Below are 24,747 nucleotides of genomic sequence, written 5' to 3' on the forward strand. Positions count from 1 at the left end.
GATGCTCTGCTGAGCCCGAGCAAGTGATGCAGCTCAATCTGTCCAAGCTCACTCGGGCGCTGGGCGCTGCTTCCCCTCCTGGGAACACAGCACAGAAAACGCCACAAATCATACAGCTAATTAAAACCTGGCCTCCAGAACGTAATCCCAGCACTGAAGGATGCACTCTGGAAGTCATTTTAATAAGCAGGTTATGCTGACAAGGTGTATATACCCCATAAACACAAGTGCTGCCATATATTGCCTCTGCAGCAGCAAAGCAGAAAGTAAAAGAGCCAAGCACTTCTGAAAAGCACAATATTCCAGTCTGACAGCACTTAGGAGTCAAGCTGTGCCAGCACCGCTGCTGAAACACAATCCACGGCTCTAGAGATCAAAAATGAAAGTGGAAAATAGTCCCTAAAGCAGTAAAAGAGCCCCTTCCAGGCAGAGCTCAGAGCTGAGCCTTACCAAATAAGGGAGCGAGCGGCGGGAGCCAAGGCAGCGGAGCCGCGCTGGATCCGGCAGCTGAGCACAGGCAGGGATGGGAGGCAGCCAGCCCCGCTGGGCTGTACTGCAGATGGGAACAGCAAATGGTCCCTGGCCCTGGGTGGAAGCAGAGCCTGCCAGGATGGGCCTGCAGGCATCACCCCACTGGCAGCACGTCCTCAGGTCCGTGGGGCTGGCAATGCAGGGCTGCCACTGCCAACACCAACCCCAGAGGCTGTGAGAGACACCCATGGGGCTCCTGCCATCTCCTGAAGCACCTGGGAGCCACAGAATGACCAGGCTGGAAGAGACCTTCAAGATCATGGAGTCCAACCCAGCCCCAGCATCTCAACTCACCCCTGGCACCAAGTGCCACATCCAGGCTTTGTTAAACACCCCCAGGGATGGGGACTCCACCACCTCCCCAGGCAGCCATTCCAGAACTTTATCACCCTTTCTGTAAAAAACTTTTTTCTAACATGTAACCCAAATTTCCCTGGGTGCAGCTTAAGACAAAGCCTGCAAGGAAAATCCCAGATCCTGGGGATGCTCTGTGTGTCCCACAGGGATGTAATTCACCTGCTGCACGGAGCTGCCCAAGTGCTCCCACACAAGCACAAACACTGAGCTGCTGAGGAGAAACTGCTCCTTTTTCAACTTCAGCTGAGCTGTCGTTTTCCTCTCTCTTTTTTAAACGCATGGATGTAATTCAATTTATTTCTGCCTGCTCTACTAGCTCATTGTCTTCCAGCAAAAGAAGCAGAACACGCCATCATCCATCTCAGGGATGTTTCATCCACGCTCCCAGTGTGAGCCTTCTGCAGAAATAAACACTCTGTTAACTTGGTGTCTATTTTCCAGCAGACAGAGCAGCTTCTCTGGCTCCTTGGTTTATCACAGCTGAGGAGAACAGGCTGTAAGAGCCTCCAGGAACACCAAAACTTCCCAGGAAAAGCCAAGGAGTTAAAACACCTGCAAAGAAAACCACAAGATTCACTTCTTTAACTCCATGTGCAACTACAAAGCAAAGAAGTCTTGGTTTAGGTGCTGACAATGCCTCCCTTATTGCCCTGAAATCCTGGAGACAAAAACACCCAGTAAAAAGAATATCCTGTGTGTGCACCTGAAAACTCCTCAGAAAATAAACGTATTCAAGCTGCTTTGTGCTACAGCTATTTAAAAACTTCCTTTTCCACAAAGAACAAGAATTAAGTATTTTTCCTGTTTTCAGCCATCTTTCAAGCTGCCTTACTGACACAATGATAACACTTGAATCAGGGAGGGAGAATGCTGGATTCAGAAGTGATGGATGGGCTGGGAGAATTATTAAATAACACCTGCACCACTGAAAGCATCCTACACTCACATCCAGCCAGAGTCAGCAAAGAGTCGTCCTGGCTCACAAATAAAACCCCTGCCAGGAGCCTCCAAGCAGAAATAACCTTCCAAGTTCAAAAAAATGAACTGAAATCTTCTTCTAGCACTCTCTGCTCCTTTCCGTTCATTTCCTTCATTTGTTTCAATTACTGCCTTTATTTCCAGTTATTAATTGTATCATAATTGCATTAGAACTGTTTCCTGGTTGTGTCAGGTGGTCCAGTCTCTACTTCCAGATCTACACCAGGTTTATGCCTTGATGTGCAGGATTTCAGGTTTCAGAGTAATTTAATCAGGTTTCAGAAGAATTTTCCTTTTTTGCACAAAATCCTGGCATTCAGAAACAGCAGAAGCAACCAAAAAAATCTGATTCTATGCCACAGATTTGATAATATCAATTTCCAGCTGAGGGTCTGCAGAGCAGGACAGAGCCACAGAGCAGGAGGTGAAAGCCTCTGCTGGGGACAGGCTGGGACAGCCTGAGATGGTGACACCTGGCCAAGGCAGCCACACTCACATTTAGTCCCTGCTGGTTCCACAGCCAGGCTGGAGCATTCCAGCAGCTCCTGGAGCCCTCTCTGGCTCTGCTGGAAACTGAGGGGAGTTCTCTGAACTTCAGCACACCTGAGTGGTGCCACTTCACCCCTATGGTGGCACTCACTGTTCCAGCCCCTAAAATCCAGCCCCTGGCACCCTCAGCCCCAGGAGGGCTCAGTGCCCCTGCCAGCTCTCCCACAGAGGAGGTTTCAAACAATGCTTCCCAGATTTATGACTCCAGAGGAGAACTGCAGCAGCACCAGACTCTGTAACTCACCTGCTGACCACAGGAATCATTTTTACCCACAACAATTCCAACCTTTGGAAAAAACAAGATTCTCAATCTCTCAATCCAACAAGCAAACTCCCACATGATAAACCAGAAACAAGTTATGAAATCTGGATTGCGAGTGTCCTTGGTATTAGAGATGCTCAAAAAAACCAGATTCAGAAATAACTGTTTCAGCAAATCCCAAATGAAACCCAGACAATTGATGTTATCCAAAGGCTCCATCATGCAAAGTGCAAACTGGCCTGATGAATTATCTCAATCTTATTCCAAGATAAATGGTACAAACAGAACAAAAATTCCCCTCAAAACATTTGAGGATAAGGAAGTTACATAAAAAACCCCCAAAAATTACATGAAAAAGATGTGAAAGCTGATTATCTGCAGTTTCCTGAGCTTTTCAATCTGGATAAGCACTTGGGACTGTCCACATGTATTTCCCATTTTACTGAGCTGTTGTGAAGAGGACACCACTAGGAACAACAAGGTAAAATTGTCTGCCAAGTCTCTGGACCTTTAAAAGATGAACTTCACAATCCCAACTGTGCCCTCTCTTTATTCACTGAAAACATCCCACAAGTCTGGCACTTTCCATCAAACACACAGAGTGCACGTCAGGGATTTGCAGAACCAACCCATTCTTTTTTACTAATGAGCACTTAGATACTAGATGTAAGTGAGGTGAAAAACTTCTTCAGGAAAGGATTTTGGGTCTAAAAAAGATATTGGCTGGCACAAACTCAGTGGATTGTATTTCCATGATCTCCAGCTCCTGCAGAAACAGAGAACCATTAATGAACACAAGTGTCACTGGTGCCCTGTGGCAGCAGTGCAGATTTCCCCTCCTGCTCATTCCAAAAGCTTTGAAGGCATTTTTACAAGGCAAAGCCATTGCAAGCATGGTTAAAAACGTGACAAAAAACTCTGTATTTGAGGAGAACCAGATGAGCTGCTGGAGAATCACGTGCACTGCAGAGCCAAATCTCTTCCATGACATGTGAGAACAGTCCTGTATTTTTTACAGGACAATGCTGAGGCTGAAGTGTGACAGCAGCTCCGAGCAGGGACAGAAGAGCACACGGGGATGGAACAGGTTTGCTGCTCCAGCCCTGAGCTGCTCTGCTACAGACACTGCCAAGTGTGACAGTTTGCAAGCACATGATCTCCATTTCTTTGATGTAACATGTCTGGAGAGTTGTCATCAGCCTGCCCACACTCTCAGACACTTGTGTCCCACGTCTGGGGACACAAATGACCGCTGAACTGAGAGAGCTTCCAGCCTGCACTGCTGGGCTGCTCCTGGCTTCTGAGGGACTTCCAACACCCCAACCTCACCCCACAGAACAAGATTTTCTTGCCAAACACCCCAGCGTGGTGCTTTTCCTAATAAATGCACTCAAACAGCTGCTGAGTACAAGCCTTAAGCCATATGCCTGTTACATACACAAATCAACTTTTTCACCAAAAATATTTAAACTGAAACTGTTGATAAACCCACTGTGATGGAGCAGATGGATCCGTCAGTTCCCCATCAGAACACCCTTTTGCTAGATTAAAAATTTGCAGAGGACTTTCAAAGAAGTAACAGAATTGTCCTGCACATCCTTGAAGGGGCAGAATCACAGAATGAACTAGGCTGGAACAGACCTTGGAGATCAAGTCCAGCCTGTGAGCAGCCACCTCCTCACCAACCACACCACGGCACGCAGTGCCACGTGCAGTCTCTTTGAAGATGGGCTTAAACAGTGCAGAAATGCACCCAGGATGGACAAGGACCTTGACTAAACCCAAAGGTCCATGAAGGCCACCATGCCCATGAGGTTGTCACCTCCTCCCTCCGAGCAGTGCAGGGAAAGCCACTTTGCTCACACCAGAGCTCCACCCTTCCCCACAGCCCATCTGGGCTCTCCCTAAGGGATGCACAGAGCTCTGGACAGCACAAATTCCCAGGGCTGCCTGCAGGAGCAGCCTCGCTGGAGGATCCTCCCCCAGTGCCCCAGGCAGCTGCTCCTGCCTACTCCCACCCCACGCTCTCCTCCATGGCAACCCTTCCTGCACAGGGGAAATGCAGGAGAGGAACAGGGAGGAGTGCTGCCAGCTCAGCCTCGCTCAGCAGGCACCAGGAGGGGCTGCACAGCCAGGGCAGCACCCCAGCCCGTGTGTAAATTCCAGCCAGAGGTGGGACTGGCTCCATGTCAGCCCCAAAAGCCACACCTGGCAGCTGGTGGTGGCACACCTGGCAGCTGGTGGTGGCACCCAGCACAGCAAGCCCTCCCAAGAGCCTGTCAGAGCTCTATCACGGGTGGATGAAGAGTTCCTGTGAAGCCACGTCTGGGGAAAAGGTTATTCCACTGGACACCTCCTTTTCCCAACCATTACAAATATCCAGTCCTGTCATCTATTCCTGCCATCCTCAAGAGTGCTAAACAGGAATAAAAAGGTTATTGCAGCCTGACCACAGCCACGTGGTTCCTTCCTGTACACTCCACTAGCTCTAGTTTGTGTGTATTGACTCTGGATCTGCTCTGGTTTGTGTGTATTGACTCTGGATCTGCTCTGGTTTGTGTGTATTGACTCTGGATCTGCTCTGGTTTGTGTGTATGCACTCTGGATCCGCTCTGGTTTGTGTGTGTGCACTCTGGATCCGCTCTGGTTTGTGTGTATTGACTCTGGATCCGCTCTGGTTTGTGTGTATTGACTCTGGATCCGCTCTGGTTGTGTGTATGCACTCTGGATCCGCTCTGGTTTGTGTGTATTGACTCTGGATCTGCTCTGGTTTGTGTGTATTGACTCTGGATCTGCTCTGGTTTGTGTGTATGCACTCTGGATCTGCTCTGGTGTGTGTGTGTGCACTCTGGATCCGCTCTGGTTTGTGTGTGTGCACTCTGGATCTGCTCTGGTTTGTGTGTATGCACTCTGGATCCGCTCTGGTTTGTGTGCGTGCACTCTGGATCCGCTCTGGTTTGTGTGTGTGCACTCTGGATCCGCTCTGGTTTGTGTGTGTGCACTCTGGATCCGCTCTGGTTTGTGTGTATTGACTCTGGATCCGCTCTGGTTTGTGTGTGTGCACTCTGGATCTGCTCTGGTTTGTGTGTATGCACTCTGGATCTGCTCTGGTTTGTGTGCATGCACTCTGGATCTGCTCTGGTTTGTGTGCATGCACTCTGGATCTGCTCTGGTTTGTGTGTGTGCACTCTGGATCTGCTCTGGTTTGTGTGTATTGACTCTGGATCCGCTCTGGTTTGTGTGTGTGCACTCTGGATCCGCTCTGGTTTGTGTGCGTGCACTCTGGATCCGCTCTGGTTTGTGTGCGTGCACTCTGGATCCGCTCTGGTTTGTGTGCGTGCACTCTGGATCCGCTCTGGTTTGTGTGTATGCACTCTGGATCCGCTCTGGTTTGTGTGTGTGCACTCTGGATCCGCTCTGGTTTGTGTGTGTGCACTCTGGATCCGCTCTGGTTTGTGTGTATTGACTCTGGATCCGCTCTGGTTTGTGTGTGTGCACTCTGGATCTGCTCTGGTTTGTGTGTATGCACTCTGGATCTGCTCTGGTTTGTGTGTATGCACTCTGGATCCGCTCTGGTTTGTGTGCATGCACTCTGGATCCGCTCTGGTTTGTGTGCATGCACTCTGGATCTGCTCTGGTTTGTGTGCATGCACTCTGGATCTGCTCTGGTTTGTGTGTGTGCGCTCTGGATCCGCTCTGGTTTGTGTGTATGCACTCTGGATCCGCTCTGGTTTGTGTGTGTGCGCTCTGGATCCGCTCTGGTTTGTGTGCGTGCGCTCTGGATCTACTCTGGTTTGTGTGCATGCACTCTGGATCTGCTCTGGTTTGTGTGCATGCACTCTGGATCTGCTCTGGTTTGTGTGTATTGACTCTGGATCTGCTCTGGTTTGTGTGTGTGCACTCTGGATCTGCTCTGGTTTGTGTGCGTGCACTCTGGATCTGTCCAAAAATTCCCTTTGACACATTGAGAAACTCTCACTAGGTCACCTGACTGCTTCAGCAAGAGCTCTGTCCAGAACCAATTCCCAAAGAGCCTGAGGACATAAAAAAAGCAAAAAGCAAATCTCACCCTCGAGGACATTTAGTGTTGTACAGAGGAACGCAGCATTTATCTGGAACAAAAATCTAGGTAAGCTTACCTTGACACGTGCAAAATAATAAATATTTATGAACAAACATTCTCCTTTCTACTCACCAATATCAGGGCACTATGCCTTTACACTTGAAAAATCTAAATATTGGAAGTGTGGTTTAAATTAGCACGGTGCACAAGATACTGCCAGTGAATTATCCACCAATAAAAACCACATTCGGAGGCGGGAGAAACTCTGGGAGCTTCCAACACGCGCCACACAACACATATTCAAAGAGCTGAGTCACTGTGGGTTTGTGAGATGAGCCTCCACCAGGATTGAGGGAAGGAACATGAAGTGACAGGCACTTCAAAATCTCTGACAGATAAAAGTTTTTCTTTTAAAGTTCCTGAGTTTTTCAGTCTAAGGCTGCAGCTTCTTTACTTCACATTTTTTTCCCTTTTTATTTTTGGTTTTTGAAGACTTTGATATCCAGCTCCCAACACAATGTTTAACTTCAATCCTGCATTAAACATCAGAGCAAGGACCAGGCTCAGCAGCCTTCTAAAAAGCCAGAGCAGACAGACAAATCCAGCAAAGGTACAAGAAGGAGAACAGCAAATGCAAACAGTGCAATGCCTGGGGGGAACACAGGGTACAGCAAGAGGGAATTATTTCAGTGTGAGATGCAGAGGGCTCCCCCCAACCCCTTCCTGGTTTTAAGCAGGAACAAACCTTGGGGAAGGAGCACAAAGATTCTCAGTACAGCACAAATCTATGCAGCCATCAGGTAGGAAAATAACACTGAAAGCTCAAAGAAAGGAATTTCTGCTCAGAAAAATTCCCTGTCCCTGGAAATGGCCTGAAAACAAGAACCCATTTCTGTGATTTTTTTTTCCCCAAAGAACTTGACTTTTTCTCTGAGGTTTTGGGATGCGCTTCTGAATTTCAAAAAATGAAAAACTTGGATATTTTCATATTTTTTCTCAGTAAGGGATTAACAGAGAAGCTGGAAGCACAGAATATTTTCTCCTGTTCAATTCTGAACACTGTTTTACTCATTAGTTAGAAGAATAAGAACTCCATGTGGACTCCACATCTCAAAACCTTGCTGAGATTTTTCCTCCCATCCTTCCACAAGGCTCTCTCTCCCTTTAGTGGGTGCAGAGGCAGCACAGGGAATTGTGACACCCCTGTGGAAACACATCCTGAAGCAGCTCAGCCTCAGCACAGCTGCAGGGCTTCCCCCCCAGTCAAACTCTACATAAAGGCACAGATTAAATCCCATTTCTTTCCTTTACAGGGAAGAAATTTCTCTTTATTTCTCCCTGCTACTCCTCTGCCTTCAAGGTCCTCCCAATATTTCTCAGTACTGAAGACTGGGAACACTGAGCAGCTGTGGTGATGCCTTCTGATCTTTCAAGGTAACTGCACCTAAACACTATAAAATAAACCTGAAAACACATCCTTCTCAGGGATTTTTGCATCAGATAAAAACTACAAATTAAATGTCAACTGTGACATGAAGATTAAAAGGAGCTGCAGTGAAGTATTAGTGGATATTCATAGCATGAGCTGCTACAATTAAACATTAAATCATCTCTATATGTTGTACTCCTTTCTCCCACAATGTTTATTTGTTTATATATACATATAGAAATATACACATGAACCTGTAAGGAGACTGCAATACAAATAAGCTGTTAAAACCCAGAGTTCTCTGCAGGCAAATTCTGATCCCAATGCAGAATTATCATCTGTCAAGTTGCCCAAATCATCTCAGAACACAAAAACTTGCAGCACATGACAGGCTGCATATGGAAAAAATTATATTTGGGATTAAATCTTATAGATCATATTTGAAGGATCTTCTCCTCATTGTCATTTTTCATGACCAAGGCCATCTGCCTGACAGGGAGTGGGAGGAAAAATCCTTCACTTATTTTAAAGCTTGTCAATGCCAACCAAGAACGTTATTTGTAAAATCTATATTGCCTTCAGATTTACCTCCAGTGCCCAAGGCAGGAGCTCAGGCTGCTCCCATTCCTGTTCACTGAGGATGCACTTTGCAGCAGGGAGGGATCACTGTCCCTACAGAGCCACCATCCCATAATACTGCCCAGTGCTCCTAGAGCAAACACACAATTCCCATTGCCCAGGAAAACGTGGTGATGGAGTCACTCTCACAGAACCTCAATTTCTGAGCGGTTTTTGTGGCAATCACCTAAACAGGGGACATGATTTGCTTTTCAACCAACAAGGAAAAAGCACTTCTGAAGGGCAGAACAAAGGAAGTCAACACTACCCCCAGTAAAGTTGCACCAAAGGCTCCAAAAAGCCTCTTGGCTCAATCCTGGTGTTGAATGAGCAAAAAGTCAAAGGCACCTGGAGGCATTTGCCATAAAACCCCAGTTAAGTGCCCATGGAAGTGCTGTGGGTGAGCAAGGCTGTGCTGAAGCCTTTTGTGACCAGGCAGCAGCACAGATCCAGCCCTTGGTGCTGGGAATCAAAGCTGGGAGTGGAGCTTTTGCCAGATCAGCACTGCAATTCCTGCTTTTGGGAGGAGTTTGGGGAAGCACCAAGGGAACACCCAGCTCAGCCCTCCCTGCTCCTGTCCTCCCCTTCAGAGGGGACTGAAGTCTCCCTCTCCACACTGCCGCTGGTCACCCTCTAATAGCGCTGAGATTTATTCCTCTTTCTCTGACAATAAAACACAGCAGCAGGAGCAGCTGAGGGCTGGAATCCCCAGCCCAAAGCAGCCCCTTTGGACTGGCTCCCAGAGGTCTGGGCCACCACCAGCCCAAACCTCTGCCCCTGGGGCTGCTCCAAGCCAACTGGTGCTGCCTGGAGATCACGTGCTGCTCCAAAGGGAGGGAAGGCATTTTTGCAGCTCTAGCTCAGATTTTTTCCTTTTCAGGATGGCTGCTCCCTCATCCAGCTCCCTCACTTCCTCATGCCTGCAAGTTCTGTGTTTATTTTTTCCTTGTATAATTTTTAACCTCGACAAATAAAAGGGTTGACATTCACTAAATGCAAGGTCTAAGTGCTACCAGATTGCTCCTGCATTGCACAGCTCTGTATCCTCAATAAAACCCAGCTCAGGCATCATTTGTTCTGCTCCAGGCAGGGGAGGATCCTGTGGCAGTGTTTTCAGCACTGTCATGGTTTCTCTGCTTGCAGGAGATTTCTCCCTCTGAACATCTCACTGAGAGCTACAGAAAGGCTCCTCAACCACAACACAAGGAGTTGTGTTTGCACTGAACTTGTGTCCATTGCATAACCAGAACAGATGATCATTGCCAACACTGAGGGCTCAGTGCTGACTATTTTCACAAATTAGCAATGAAGAAGTGTTAGCCCTGACACACAAGTCCCTCCAGCTCCTCTCTGACTGAACAGTTGTTCATCAGAATAACATTTTCAAGGCACACTGCAGTCAGTGTCAATCTGTAATGGCTATTCTGGTGTTTCCACACTCATGTGAGACATAAGGCTTCTTCTACACATTTGTCAGAGGCCACTAAAGCTAATCCAGGATTTTTTCAGCTCCCCACCCCCAGCCAGCCAGTTGCCAAGCAAGGAAACAAACAGTTTATTCCTAAAGATCCAGTCAGGTGCTTTTCAAGACTGACCTCAAAGCAGAAAATTCCTCTCTGGATGGCAAAAACATGCAAAGCAGTTTCCAGAGACAAGAACCTTCACCAACAGCTCACTTGTTTCCTGAGGTTTGGATCACAAACTTTCAAGTCAGGCAGGAAAGACTGGAGGTTTTTATACACTCAGGCCCCAAATCAGCAGGAGCTTGACAGATCAGCACTGGCACCTGGCTCTGCAGGCAGCAATGTGAAGAATGCAGCTGGAGGTGCTGGAACCACAGTGGAGCTGGAGGAGAGGGATCCCACTCAGGGGTTGACACACGAAGTGCCACCCTTCAAGCTGAAGGATGAACCCAGATCCTGCAAGGAGAAGGGCAGAACATTCCATCTCCAGCAGAAGGGAGGGAGCTGTGAGTGGCACAGGGTGTTTGCTGAGGACACCTGGCAAGGTCTGCAGTCCCTCAGAGCACATTTCATGGCTGGCTCTGCTGGCAGCCTCACCACTTTCCTTCTGACTGCTCTCAAACACAGGCACTCACAGCTTCACCTCCCTGAGACACCACCACTGCAGCCAGGACACTCTTGCTCAGTGAGGAACAGGCTGCCCAGAAAATCAGAAGGGAAATTATTTAACTTCTGGGTTGGGTTCCTCTTGGACTAATGGCTTCTGTGTGGCACTTGGGCACAGCACCTGCAGGGCCTCCTTGATATGGGTACTTGGCATATTTATCTCTGGTCTTCAAATCACCTAAACTGAAAATACTTCTGAATTGCAGCTTGTTTTGAAGTATAAAGCCTTATTTTCTAAGTAAAATAATTGAGGTTTTTAGTATAATTCCTGCTACTGCAAGCAGCATAGAACCCCACTGTGCCCTAAAAGCAAGAGAGGGGAGATGACAGAACAGACTGAGGAGTTTGACACAGATGAGCTCCCCAGGGGTGTCCAAGGGCATTCACCTGCTCCCTCTGAACACCAAACACCTCATGACCACAGCAGGTCAAGGGATGAGAGGAAATCAAACCTGCCCACAGAGAAATGCCAAGGGGAAAAAGATTTGAGAGGCCAGATGTGGCTCCCTAAAGCTTACTGGGGAAGGCAGACCTAAAAACCAAACTCCTGAAGCATCAAGATGCAAATCTGGATGTGACTTGGATGCTCCAGGAGCACAGATCACACCTTCCCTGGTGCTCATCAGCAGCCAAGCCAAGGGGAGCCAGCAGGCTGTGCCTGAGGCTCAGCCCTGCCACTGTCAGCACTTCCAAGCTGCAAACGCTGTTCTGAACCAAACCTGAGTGTGTTTGGCACCAAGTGTTTGTGCTCCCACACCCAGCACAGCCCACAGCTAAGCCCTGGGAATGTCTTCAAGGGAGCTGCAGCTGCTTTAGACTGAACACAAGCACTCTGGACCTCAGCTACAGAGCCCATGATCCACTGCTAACTAACTCACTGGCCATGAAATTCCAACAGCTCCCACCAAAGTGGGAAGCATCTTTTGATGATCCTTGCCTAAAAAACCTTTCCCTGTGTATTTTGGTCTCAGGCACCCAACAGCAGGTGAACATAGCTCCAAAAACCTCCAAACAGAAGTGAAGAACACACAGCCCACCCAGCCTCCTACCCAGCCTTGCCTATTTGGTATTTTTTATATTTATGCCCAAATAACCAGCTTGCACATAAGAAAACAATAATTCATCATAGCTCCTGCACTGCAAAGAAACAAATCTTTGGCTCTAAGTTATCACAGTTGGATAAAATCTCACCCAGGGCCAGGTCAGTGAGCCTGAGCACAGTAAATGCACTCTGAGGTGTTCTGGACTGCCAGCAGGATTTTACACCCCTCACCTCACCTGGGGCTCTCAGCACTTTAGAGAATCAATGTAACAGCCCAAGACATTCCCAGTACCTGGGAGACCTCTGTCCTCACACACAGGGCTTTTCCCACACAATTTATGACATTATCCATCAGTCTGCATCCTTCCAAAGGAGTGAGACTCCTTCCTCTGCAGAGCAGAGGCTGCGCTGGCAGCAAACACAGCTCCCACCCTGAGCTTTACCTGAAGGTCCTCTGGAAGTGCTTGGGATTGCTGAGAGTCCCCAGCACCTCAACCCTGGCAGCTCTCAGAACAGACTGAGAGCCTCTCCAAAGAACAGAGCAGAGCTGATGGGGTGCACAGAACAACACACTTGACTACTCTAAATATTAAGCAAGCCACAAATTTTAATAACTTTGCTATATTAAAAGATAGGCACCAATGTCACCCCACCCCCACAATTCATCAAGGCATTTCACTCCCTTGGGCTCTTGTGACTAAGTATAATATTTCATTAAATATCCTGTTCATACTGGCTTATGTACTAGGGAACACACTAATTTTAGAAAACTGATTAGCTAGTTCTTTCTAACCGAGTGTTATTGTAGCTAAGGTCAGATTTTGCACTGAAACTATGGCAACAAAGCCACAGTATTCTTTTGTCTACAAGGTTGGGACCAGGTTTATTAACACAACTGCTCTACTTAATAGCTCAGCACTGCTTTTTGGCAATCCCTTCCTCCATCCTACCTGAAATACCCTGAGCTTTCCACGGGGAAAAGGCTCAGACCTGCAAGAGTTGAGAAAGAATAATGTTCAAAAGAGCATTTTGTTCATTCCTTCAGTTTTGGGCACAGTCAGCTCCCCTTGTCCCACGCAGGGACACGCCAGGCTGGAACTGCCACCCCCATCTGCAGAGGGACCAAGTGCACAGATCAAACTTCTCCCCAGGAGAGGGATAATAATAAATTAAATCCCAATCCTTCCTCTGCTGTACCTGAACCAGCAGATTGGGTTTCACACTGTTCCAGTGATGCATATTAATGGCACTTTCTGTTTCAAAGGGGCTTTGCTCTGCCTTCATCTCCATGCAAACATCCCAGATGAAAGCTCCTGAAGCCCACAAGTTGGCAGACAGCTGTCTGGGCACAGGATTCCAGGCACAGAGCAGGGGGCAGACACAGCCCAGCCAGTCTGTGCCCCAGAGAGGGCAAACACAGCCCAGCCAGTCTGTGCCCCAGAGAGGAGAGAGGACAAACACAGCCCAGCCAGTCTGTGCCCCAGAGAGGAGAGGACAAACACAGCCCAGCCAGTCTGTGCCCCAGAGAGGGCAAACACAGCCCAGCCAGTCTGTGCCCCAGAGCCAGCTCCTCCTCTGTCCCCAGCTGTCACATGGAGCTGGACAGACCCTCTTCATCTGTGCCACACAGACCCTTCCCACCCATCTCAGCACCCATCAGTGGGACACAGACAAATTCCTGACCACCAGTCATTAATTATTCAGCCAGTCAATTATCTCTGCTAAGCACATCAACACAGAATCCCTGCAGGGTTTGGGGTGGAAGGGACCTTAAAGCTCATCTCATTCCCAGCCTGCCATGGCAGGGACACCTTCCATGTCCCAGGAACCATCCAGCCTGGCCTGGGACACTGCCAGGGCAACCACAGCTGCTCGGGGTAACAAAGCTGCACAGAGTCAGGAATCTTTGGGATATCCTGGTACTCCATCACAAATAATCTCCCACAAACTTGTCTGGCTTCACAGGCCAGTGAGGAACCACTGCAAGAGATGTGGGAAATGAACTAAAACCAGCTTTCCAATTCACTCTCCACGAAAAAAACCCAACCAACCTTCCCCTGGATTCCTGCATCCCCCCTGACCAGGACATCCCAAGCCTTGGCAGATATAAAGCAAACTTGTCTGCAGGGAAAAGCAGCACTTCCAACTTCCCAGCTTTTTTAAAGTATCTAAATGCTGCAGTGACAATTGTCCCCAACATCTGCTTGCACGTAGGCAGCAGTGGGCTAAAGTTTCACAATTCAGAGACAGGATTCAGGATTTCTTCATCTTATAAAGGGCAGCAAATTCAAATGCATACAAGCAGTTGGCAGTTTTCTAGTGCAGCTCTATAAATACTGAAAGATTCCTCATCAAGGCAGCAAAATGTATTTTAGATTTAACTACATCCTAATTCAGCAAGACTGAAAGATATTTTTTTTACTCAAAATGCTCAATGCTTCGATTTTGAATAAAAAAATTACAGGCACAACAACAGACTGTATTTTTATCATTTTTCTCTTCCATCAAACAACTTAAAACAACTTATTTTGATTTTACACTTCTCATTTTGATTTTTACTCTTTCTGAAAAGGGGGTAAGAGGCATCTTTTTGCTTTTTGTGGTGTTTGCCTGTAAAACACAAGTTGGTTTAAGTGGGTATTCACTATTATGCTCCACTTTCTACTGCTGGTATTCAGCAGAGGCATTTTAATCTGACTTGGACATCTCAAAATTGGAAAGGAGTTTCTATCGCAAGTGATGGATGTCTCTGCAAGAAGGCTTTGGCCTCAGCACTCAGGCACTCCCCAAAGTTCTGCTTCCTGCACGAAAAACAAATCCTGCTATTTGAACTGCTACTGTCAGGGGGGAAAAGAAGCCATATTTAGAGTCCAGTTTAAATATTCCTTAAAGGAACCCAGGCACCTCCATAATGAACACATCCAGGCTTTTCAGCAGCATTAGAAACTCCACGCTCAGAAGGAAAGGAAGCCCAGACTTGGCTGAGCAGCTCAGGTCTACCCCATCCTCCTCTCCATCACTTCAGCTCAAACCTCTGCAGAACACCCACTCCAACTCAGCTGAGAGTCAAACAATTCAGGCTACTCCACACCAAAGTTTCAAGAGCTGATATCATCCCTTTCACCACAGCAGAGCAGGAAAAGTGGGTGTGGAGAGCACCAGGGTTCAAGGCTGCCCACAGGAGCCTCAGGCTGATCCTGATCCCACAGAAAGCTCCTGATGAACACGGGGCTGGCACTGAGGCACCCCAAAGGGCACTGTCTGCTGCTCATACTCCTCCAAAACCAGCTGGCAGAGGAACCTGGTTATTTGTTTTAGCTTGTTTTTTAATTTGCAGAAGTGTTTGGGGAAATCAGCTACGTGACCCTCCAGCTGAAAGAATCCCTAATCTCAGCCCTGGTGCCAGAGCATAAACAAGCTTGCCCTGGCTAAATAAGGGTAAATAATGTGTATGTGCCCAACAGAATTGCAGAGCCTCCAGCAGACCTGCACCAATCACAGATTTCCTTCATATTTTCCCTTCATATGGAGTTTCCTTCATGTAACACAAAGCAGGAGTGGGGAGGCTTCAGATCAGTGGTGGCAAAGCTGTGAAGGACAAAACAGAAAACATTTCTGCCAGGGAGAAGCACACTGACTTCAGTGCTGAGCACCGGGATAACTCAAGAACATCCATCAAAACTGTGGATATTGGGAAGGAAATTGTTCCCTGGCAGGGTGGGCAGGCCCTGGCACAGGTGCCCAGAGCAGCTGGGGCTGCCCCTGGATCCCTGGCAGTGCCCAAGGCCAGGCTGGACATTGGGGGTGGGAGCAGCCTGGGACAGTGGGAGGTGTCTCTGCCATGGCAGGGCTGGCACTGGATGAAACATCAGGTCCCTTCCAGCCCAAGCCATTCCATGATCCACACCACTCCAGTTTTTACAGCCAGATCATTAGAAATGAAAGCTGCCTGGGGAGCTCCTCCTGCTGCAGCTCCCAGGCTGAGCCCCCAGGGCTGGCCCCCAACACCTGCAGAGGCAGCAGCCACAGCAGCACAGCGTGGATTAGGATCAAAAGAACAAACAGAATTTCAACTGCTCCTCTTCTGCTTTGCCATGAGGGTATTTTAAGTCTAAGATATGGGTTCATTCCTTGAACATCTTGCCAAAAAAAGAGTGTTGCCCAGCAACTACTAAAACAATGTTCTGGAAGGAGGGAGCTGCTGGACAAATTAACCCAGTGAGTGCCCTTTTTCCCAGAGTTTCCAGCAGCTATTGCAGAGCTGCTGGAAGGCTGGCAGACAGCTCTGCATCCCAAATAAAGAGCTGTAAGGAATTTCCTGAGAAGCCTGTCAGCCAGACTGTTTTGCTGTAGTAGCAGTGTCTTGCATTAAACAAACACGTTTGGCTCGGCACAGGGCTGTGCTCCAGCACCAAAGAACACAAATAAACCCCTGCAAATGCCCAGCCCAGCTCCCAGAGAGCACTGAGCAGCAGCTCCAGCACCAGTGAACACAAATAAACCCCTGCAAATGCCCAGCCCAGCTCCCAGAGAGCACTGAGCAGCAGCTCCAGCACCAAAGAACACAAATAAACCCCTGCAAATGCCCAGCCCAGCTCCCAGAGCAGCAGCTCCAGCACCAAAGCTCCAGCCCCAGGCTCTGCTGCAGGTCCAGCACCAGGGCAGGGCTGGGTGGCACCTGCAGAATAAGGATCTGTGTGTGCACCTCAGCAGGAATGATTTCCAGTGGAAATTCCAGCCCCAGCCCAGCTGAGGGTCAGCTCCAGTTCACCCTTCCCACATCAATCCATGCACCTTCAAAGGATATTCATTTAGAGCCCCTCTTCAGCTGCACAGTCACACTCAAAGATGGCAATTAGAGTTAATAAAAACATTAAATGTCTTTTCTGTTTAAAGAAGTGCAGATAACTAAGGCAATGTCACACTCTTTCTTTTTTTGGAGGCTCACACAAGTAGGATTTCTTCCAGGAATCTCAACTGTTGTAAATGTACTGTGTACAGGTAAGTAAAAAAAACCCCTCTTTTGCATATTAACATTATTAAAAAGAAACAGTAATGAATGCACTCTTCAGCCTTCACATTCTGAAAAGCCATTTTAGAGGACTTTTGAATTGTTTGGAGCTGGAAGGGCCAGAGAAATGCTGTACTTGAAAAAAAACCCAAACACACCCAAACCACTGTACTTAAAGTGGACACAGAAAGGCAGAATAAAAAAATCCACTCAAAACCTAGACCATAATTGCCATCCTACCTCAAACCAGTGACCTCAGGTGCTAAATAATTCTGCTTGGGATAGAAAATAGTAAGAAAAAGAGCCAGCCTTCACACCTTTCAGTGACCAAATGAATATTTTAATGACCCAGAGGCACCACAGCATTTAACATGTGAAATAACTGCAGGTAAACACTCACAGGAACTTGAGTGTGCTGCACTACCTTCCTCTGGAGCTCCTTCCAACTCCAGCACTTCACTTTTTTCCATCTAATAACCCTGGAATTCTTTTTATTTTTTTTTTTTTAACCATCCCCTTTACACTTTTTTAACCCATCCCCTTTACACTTTTACTCCACACTCCAACCCTGAGTAGCACCACCCCTCTGCCTCTCAGCTGCCTCTTGCACCTCACCCTTTCCAGGGCTCCCCCACCTCCAGCTCCATCTGTCAGACTTTTCCCACAACTCCTGTCAACAAAGGCAGTCCTGGTGTCCCCAGGATGCCCCTGCTCCTTCTGTCCCCCCCAGCTCCAGCACATCCTCCTGTCCCACCACACTCACACCCAGATTCCCTCCCTGCCTCCAAGCCAGGCCTTTTCCCAGCTCACAGACCCCACCTCAGCTGGGAAGGGGCTGTTTTTAGAACACTTTCCTCAGGCAGGGCTATTCTCACACCAGCAGCAGGTTACCAGTGTTTAGTGACAGAACCTGCTCCCATTTAGGCACTGCTGCCAAATCCCTCTCTGCAGGCACAGGGGTGCTGCACACACCCCCACTTTGTGCACAGCAGCTCTGCTCCATTTCCAGGGTCTGAAGAGGAAAGAAAATCCCCCACCCTCTAGAGCAGGGCCTTGCTGCTGCCACCAGATGCAAGGGGTTAAATGCAGCCTTGGCAACGTGACTTTTCACAACCTGAAGCCCCTGTGCTTAGGGGAGAAAGCAGGGTGGATTCATTCTGCCACTCAAGACAGGCTTGAGTTTCCCACTGAATTTTCTTGGAGTCATCTGTGCATATCTAAGCAGTCAATCTTGCTCCTAGAGATCTCTCCTCACATTGATTAAGCATGAAATTTGTATTTACAACAGTTTTACATCTGCCCACGGAGGACAGAGCTGCTCTAAGAAGCTCAGAATGACTTCTCAAACATTGGTACCGATAAGAAGATCCCCAAGCCTGGCCAAAGGTGACAGGCTCAGTGTCCCTCCCAGGAGGGGACTGACCTGCACCTGGACACCCTGGAGCACAGGAACATAAAGCAGGTGACAGAACCCAGGAGTGTTTTCCCAGTCCTCTGTAAGAGTACAATCCAAGTCACTTCCACTTGGTTCATTTTCTTCTTGCTCCAAGAAGATTTTGGAACATTCCTTCACTATCACCAGTGCCTGACCCCACTCCTCAGGCTGCAGCTGCTGTGATCACCAGCATGATTGCCAGGATGGTTTGGGCTGGAAGGGACCTCAAAACTGACCCCATGCCACCCCCTGCCATGGCAGGGACACCCTCCCCTACCCCAGGCTGCTCCAAGCCCCACCCTGCTGCATAAAAATGGAGTATTTTCCATTTCTGGTGAGGATGAGGTGATAAACTCCACAATTACTTCTTCTGAACGTATTTATCACAGAAAGCATTTTATCTCAGACTACACTTACAAAGTATGTGTATAAATAAGAGAAAAGCCTGCTAAAATTTTATGACTTGTGTTGCCATTTACCATTAAGCATAAACCTCCCCATGAAAGCTTCACTGAAGCAACTCCAAAGGTTGGAAAAGGTTCACACCATTCTTTCTCCCTGTATAAATTATAAGTAATATGAGAACATTTACAATGTCTAACCACGGTGTTTTATGTCAGACAAATGTCTCTCTGTACTTGCAGTTCCTAAACTGTGCTAGCAAGAATTGCCTTTTTCTCATTCTTTCCTCTCTCTCTGTCTCTCCCTCCACCTCCTTCTGCACCCAGCAGTCTCAGTCAAATCTGCTTTTATTCTTCCACACGATTTTAACATCAAGAATGCCTCAAAAGTCAAGGTTCTGCTTCACATAACAACCTTGTTCTTTCTTGGAGAGCTTAGCACTGAATGCTGAACCTTCCCCAGGTTGCCTCTTTAGTGTTTCAATTATCAGCTCTTCAGTTTTCCAGGAAAAAGGGAGAAAAACCAACAAGAACTCACAGACTTCAGCAATATTTTAAAAGGAGAGATGCATTATATGCAACATCGTGTCATGGCAAAAAAACCCCAAAGCCACCCAAATAACAGCAAGCAAAACCAGCAGTACAGACTGTACACGGTTTTCAAGGGCTGTCACCTGCAGTTCTGGCCACACCTGAACAGAATTATGGTGATTCTCAGATCCTGATAAAGGCAAAGCATAACCAAGGAAACAAGATTCATCCAAAGAAACAAGACACAGGTGCTGCTACACCTGAAACAATAAAATCCAGACCAAAATTGTAGAATGTCTGGCTGAGTTATCCTCTGGGTGAAAGATGCAACCCAGGGGTGAGAAAAAGAATTCAAGGTCTTTGCAAACAAAATCCCAGTGAGTGCTTCTCTTCCTGTCTGAGGCCCTTCTTGAACAAGTCAGCCCTTGCCAAACTGAAAAGCAGAGCAGTAATTTCTTATCACTGAGCATAAGCTTCCTGGCAGAATGAAAGCAAAGCCCAAGGTAGCTCATATCAAATTAGGTCAGATAACAATAGCTGTGGCTAACACTTGCACCTTTTTATTTTCCTCCTCCCTGAGGTTTGGTACTGGGTAATTAGAAAGAAAGGTGTGATAGAATGGAGAAAAAGAAATGAAATTCTCAGGGACTGTGAACATTTGAAGAGATCTGAAAAGCAAACAACTGCCAACCTCAATCCCATCCCCTCTCACAGCTTTCTTCCTTCCTGTTTGGCTGGGACAGAGTTAATTTTCCTTGCAGTAGCTGGTAGAGCCACATTTTGGATTTGTGCTGGAAGCTGTTGCTAACACAGGGATGTTTCAATTACTGCTGAGCAGATCTCTGCTCCCCACCTCCCCCTGTGAGGGCTGGGGGTGCACAGGAGCTGGGGGGCACAGCCAAGCCCAGGGATGGGATATCCCAGCCCATCACACCAGGATACAGAGCTGGGAGTGCCTGGAGAGGTGGCATTTGTCTTGGCCCAACACCTGCCTGCCCATGGGAAATGGGGAATCAATTCACTCTTCTGCTTTGCTGCTGGGGGAAGCTGCTCCTTTATCTACTGAACTGCTGGATCTGAACACTCTTCCTCTCCCAGTTGGTGGGGCTGACTCAGGTTAAGCCACCACAGTCCCACAGACACTCAGCACACACATTTTTCCTCATGGGTTGCCATCCATGGAAGAAGATGACACTAAAATATGCCACAGAAAGCACAGAGGTCAGAGATTGTTACACATCACTGCACAAAACAAAGAATCCTTTCTAAGCAGAAGGGTAAGGAGCTGTCTGACCAACTTACCTCTGAATTTTTTGGGTGGGTTGTTAAGATCACCTGCTTCTGGCTGTACCACACACCGATCATCCACCAGGCTGCAAAGAAACGAGCAGTGCAGTGAGATTCCACCCCTGCAGCCCCTCCATCCTCGCCACAAAACCAAAGTCGTTCACTTGCAATATTTCATCCGAGTGGCCGCTTCAGCAGAAGACATTCCCCAAATGCCAACTTATGCCAGATCTTTCCAAGAAGCATGCAGCTAATTTTTACTGTTGCCCAGAGCTATGCTCCTGGTAGGTGGGACAATAAATAAGTCATTGCTCCTGTGTTCTGCATCATCCTTATGTCCCCTGCTCGAGGTGCAGACAGAACAGCCCATATTCTAGGGAGGTGACAGACAGCCTCAGGACAGCTCCTGCCTCTTGGACAGATTTGAGTCATGCTGCAAATGTGTTTATACAAATAGAGAACAGGGAAATATGACAGCTATGCAAACTGGACACTGACCCTGTGAGCCCTCAAGTATTGGGAAATGGCAGTGAAGAGTCACAATAAAAACTGACTCCTGAGAGAAAGGAAGGCACAAATGTACCCTCCTGCTCACCAGCCAAACACGAGGTGAGCTGAGGGATTGAGCCAACCTCCTCCTGTTCTGCCAGGAAGAGGGGGAGCTGGACAAGCAAATCCAAGAGATTGCAAGAGGGAATGCCAGGACAGAGCTGTCTGTCCTGCACAAGCCCCACAGGGTCAGCTGAAATCCCACAGAATAAAGGGAACGGGCAGGAAGCCCCTGTTCCCACTGCTCTGCTGAGCAGCTTTGGATCAAGGTGGAACTGGGCTCTTCCCAAAATGGAAAATTGCACCTGTAACCAAACACTGGGGCTTGATTTGATCCTAAATGACTCAATTTGGCCCCTTACAACCAATCTGTCAAAGAGGCTTTCTACACAAACGTAGAAAGTAAAACTCCAGGGTCAAAGGTTTGAGAGGTCCATTCTCATGCAGAATCAACTTGAGGAAGACTGAGACCTAGAATATGAGAGTTGTTCCTTGCAGAGGCTGCTCACATGCAGGGAGCATCCTGAGACAACAATTAGAGAAAATAAGGAAGTGCATGAAAATTAAGAGACCAGAGAAACTAAGAGGGCTCAACAGTTTTATGCATCAAAGATTTGCATATGCAAACATTCAGAGTGAATTGCTTTTTCCCCATGGATTTTCTCCCTACTCAGTACTACATATATATTTATATCTAGGTGCTCCAACATGAATGGTATTAACATTTGAGCTGAAGCACCTGCTTCTGGTGAAAAAAGGGCCAAAAATATGCAGGAAATAGGTTACTCTGATCATCCCATACAGATCACCTCAGTGCAATGCATCCCTCTCATCTGAGATTAAGTCGAAAACAAAGAGGAACTTCCCAAACTAGTAAGAGGAAAAATTTACAGGGTGAGAAACACGAAAGAGGATATATTGTACACCAGTAATCATCATGATGACAGCACTGAGTTTGGGAAACAGCAAGAGTAAAGTTCTGATTAAGCAACATGTCATAGGAATATTCAACAGGAACACTCATCAGAGATTTAGGACAGCATTAGAATGTAGAGTGAGTGGTATCTGCTCCTCACCCTTCAGGAACCACATAACAAGTCATTACACATCGTTATGACATCAGACTGTCAAAACTCCACATGGGCTGGAGGACAATTACACCAAATCTTTCCTTTGCTGCTTTAATTTTCTCCAGGACAAAGACTAAATTAAATATGGGACAAAACTAATTTGATTAAAGAGGCTTATTAAGATGATAATGCATTTCATGTTTCACATAGCAATTAGGATTTCTGGCTTAAATTAGGCTCAGAGATACGTGGCCATTATATAATGCAGTTACCTTAAAAGAGCACTAACCAAATCACAGAGGAGGCCTGAACACTGAGGGTCTTTAGGCCTGCCATGAGAACATCTCATCGAGCCCAGGAAACACTCGTGCTTGGGGCCTGTCACGTCCACAAGGACCACCCATGGTGAAAAACATCTGCTCAGCAATGCCCTCAGAAGCCACAGCCACTGCATACTGTTCATCATGCACTGCATGGGATTCACATGGCAGAACAACTTTCTACTTGGGCTGGAGTTATTTACTGCCCAACTCGCTGCAGGACTGGGAAGAGAAACAATAGGCAGCTGTAGAGGAGAACTCGTGTTGCCAGTGTTCAGCAGATAGTATTTGGCCCGTCACACAGCTGATCCAGGGCTGCACAGTGCACGTGGCATATTTGACCAGGACCTGGGAAATTTGTCAAATACATTTGCCAAATACTATTCGACCAACCCTACTTACTACATCCCTTGCTTTTATCATACCTTCTCTCCTTTCTGGCAGCATCCCATATTTTCTTCTCTTTCCTATAATAGATCATGGTGCATCTTCAGTGTCTGCTTCCTTCTCTGCCCCCTTATTTTCCAGAATCCTAATAGCTAGAGGACTAAACCTACAAGTTAGTTTGGAGTCGCTCAGGTGAGGTTCCAGCCCGCTGTTTCCTGCCGAGGCACTTACCAGGATGCTGGCTCTGTACCCTGCTTGGCAGCTCCATTTACCAGATTCCTCTGGGCTGTAGGCATCAAAAAATGTGCTGTGACTGTACCCACCCTGAGGCCCTTAGGGCTACTGGAAATGAGAAAGAGCAGGTTGTGTGTGTGCCCCTGTGCCACACGCTGCTCCTGCCCTCAGGAACAGGGGCCAGAGGTGCTCCTGGAGCTTCTCACCCTGCAAGGGCTCCTCCCCAAGCAGCACCCAGCTCCTGATGTTTGCAGAGGTTCCTCCTCAGCGGGATCAAACATTCCCTGGCCCTCCTCAGAGCTGTGTTCCAACCCCACAGCTCTGCTCTGCCAGCTCGTGCTTTTCCCACGTGAAAAGCTACTTTTGTGGTTAATGGAGCAGCACTCCCCTCTCCCTGCTGCAGAGCACCTGCCCCTGGCCTTGAGGAAGGCAGCACAAAGGGGCTCTGTGGGAAGCACAGGGGGCAGGAGCTGGCACAACACAGCTCCCACTGCAGCTCCAGGGCTCTGGTAAAGCACAAGGGTCAAAACATCTTCTCCTTTGATAGGAGAAAAACAATTTTGTTCATAGGAGAAACCTCAAATTAAACCTCAATTTTAAGGCCAAACTAGCTGTGGTGGTGAGTTACTGGTATTTAAACCACTTGGCTCGGGGATTTGATTTGGTTTTTTGTTAGATATATATGGTTTTTACACTACTTCCATTGCCTGTGCTACATCCTTTGTGCAGTCAGCAGAGTGCACTGGGGTCTGCTCATCCCTGACCGGGGGAAGGGGCAGGGAGGGACAGGACGGGACACACGGATGGACACGGGACAGACAACAACATGAAAATCATTGGACTGCATTCATTCCCCTCTACCCCTCCACCTGACAAGGTTCTTCCTCCCCACCAAGGACATCAAACTGCACCACAGCCATGGATACACTCTCCAGCCTCCCAAAATCTACCTTGCCATAGTCACTTTAGGCCATTTTTAGATTTAGGGCCAAATCTATCCATAAAGCTCCCTTGCTTTAGCCAGTATTCCCTGGGATCAGGCTCAGGAGAGCTAGCTGAGCTCTGCTAGTCCTTCTTACAGGGTTTTTAATACAAGAGAACGGCTGCTCTTACCCCAAAGTGCTAATAAATCCATTTGTTGAGCCCTCTGCATAGAGAGAACAAATATCTCCAATATGAAGGAAGCTCGACATCTTGTCAGTCATCTCTGGCTTATTGCCCCTGGAAGAAAGAAGAAAGAATAAAGCACAACATGAATCAGGCAGAATTCCTTGGTGCAGCTACCAGAGGTTACAGCAACAGGAGCCTTTGCCTTTGATTGCTGGTTTGTTTGAAAAACCGAGCAAGTTCTCGCAGTGGAACTTCAGGTATCAAAGGAAACCCAGCAGGCCAGAGTGCTTGCTTGGAAAAACAAACCAGGAAAAACAAGCAGCTACTGGCATCTCATTCCACGTGGGACTGCTTCACAGGCAGGCATTCATCCCAGAGGATGCTGGATTTCAGTGCAGCTGCAGCAACCCATTCCATCCCACCTGCCAGAGGGAAAAGGGGAGAGGGGACTGCT

The 24,747-nt window shown here is 47.7% G+C and overlaps 1 protein-coding gene across 3 annotated transcripts in view; it reads right to left on the reverse strand.

The window, feature by feature from the left end:
* ITPR1 (inositol 1,4,5-trisphosphate receptor type 1) overlaps nt 1-24,747 on the reverse strand; it is a 160,012-nt gene that overhangs the window by 121,345 nt on the left and 13,920 nt on the right. For all 3 annotated transcript variants that reach the window (XM_050979263.1, XM_050979264.1, XM_050979262.1), the window contains exons 2-3: nt 24,297-24,404; nt 20,639-20,709 (exon numbers count right to left, since the gene is read on the reverse strand). In XM_050979263.1, coding sequence (XP_050835220.1) covers nt 20,639-20,709; nt 24,297-24,388 — 163 coding nt within the window. In that variant the 5' untranslated portion in view covers nt 24,389-24,404. The remainder of the gene's footprint in view (nt 1-20,638; nt 20,710-24,296; nt 24,405-24,747) is intronic.

This window comes from Serinus canaria, chromosome 12 (assembly GCF_022539315.1).
Source record: "Serinus canaria isolate serCan28SL12 chromosome 12, serCan2020, whole genome shotgun sequence".
In the NCBI taxonomy this organism is placed as follows: Eukaryota; Metazoa; Chordata; class Aves; order Passeriformes; family Fringillidae; genus Serinus; species Serinus canaria.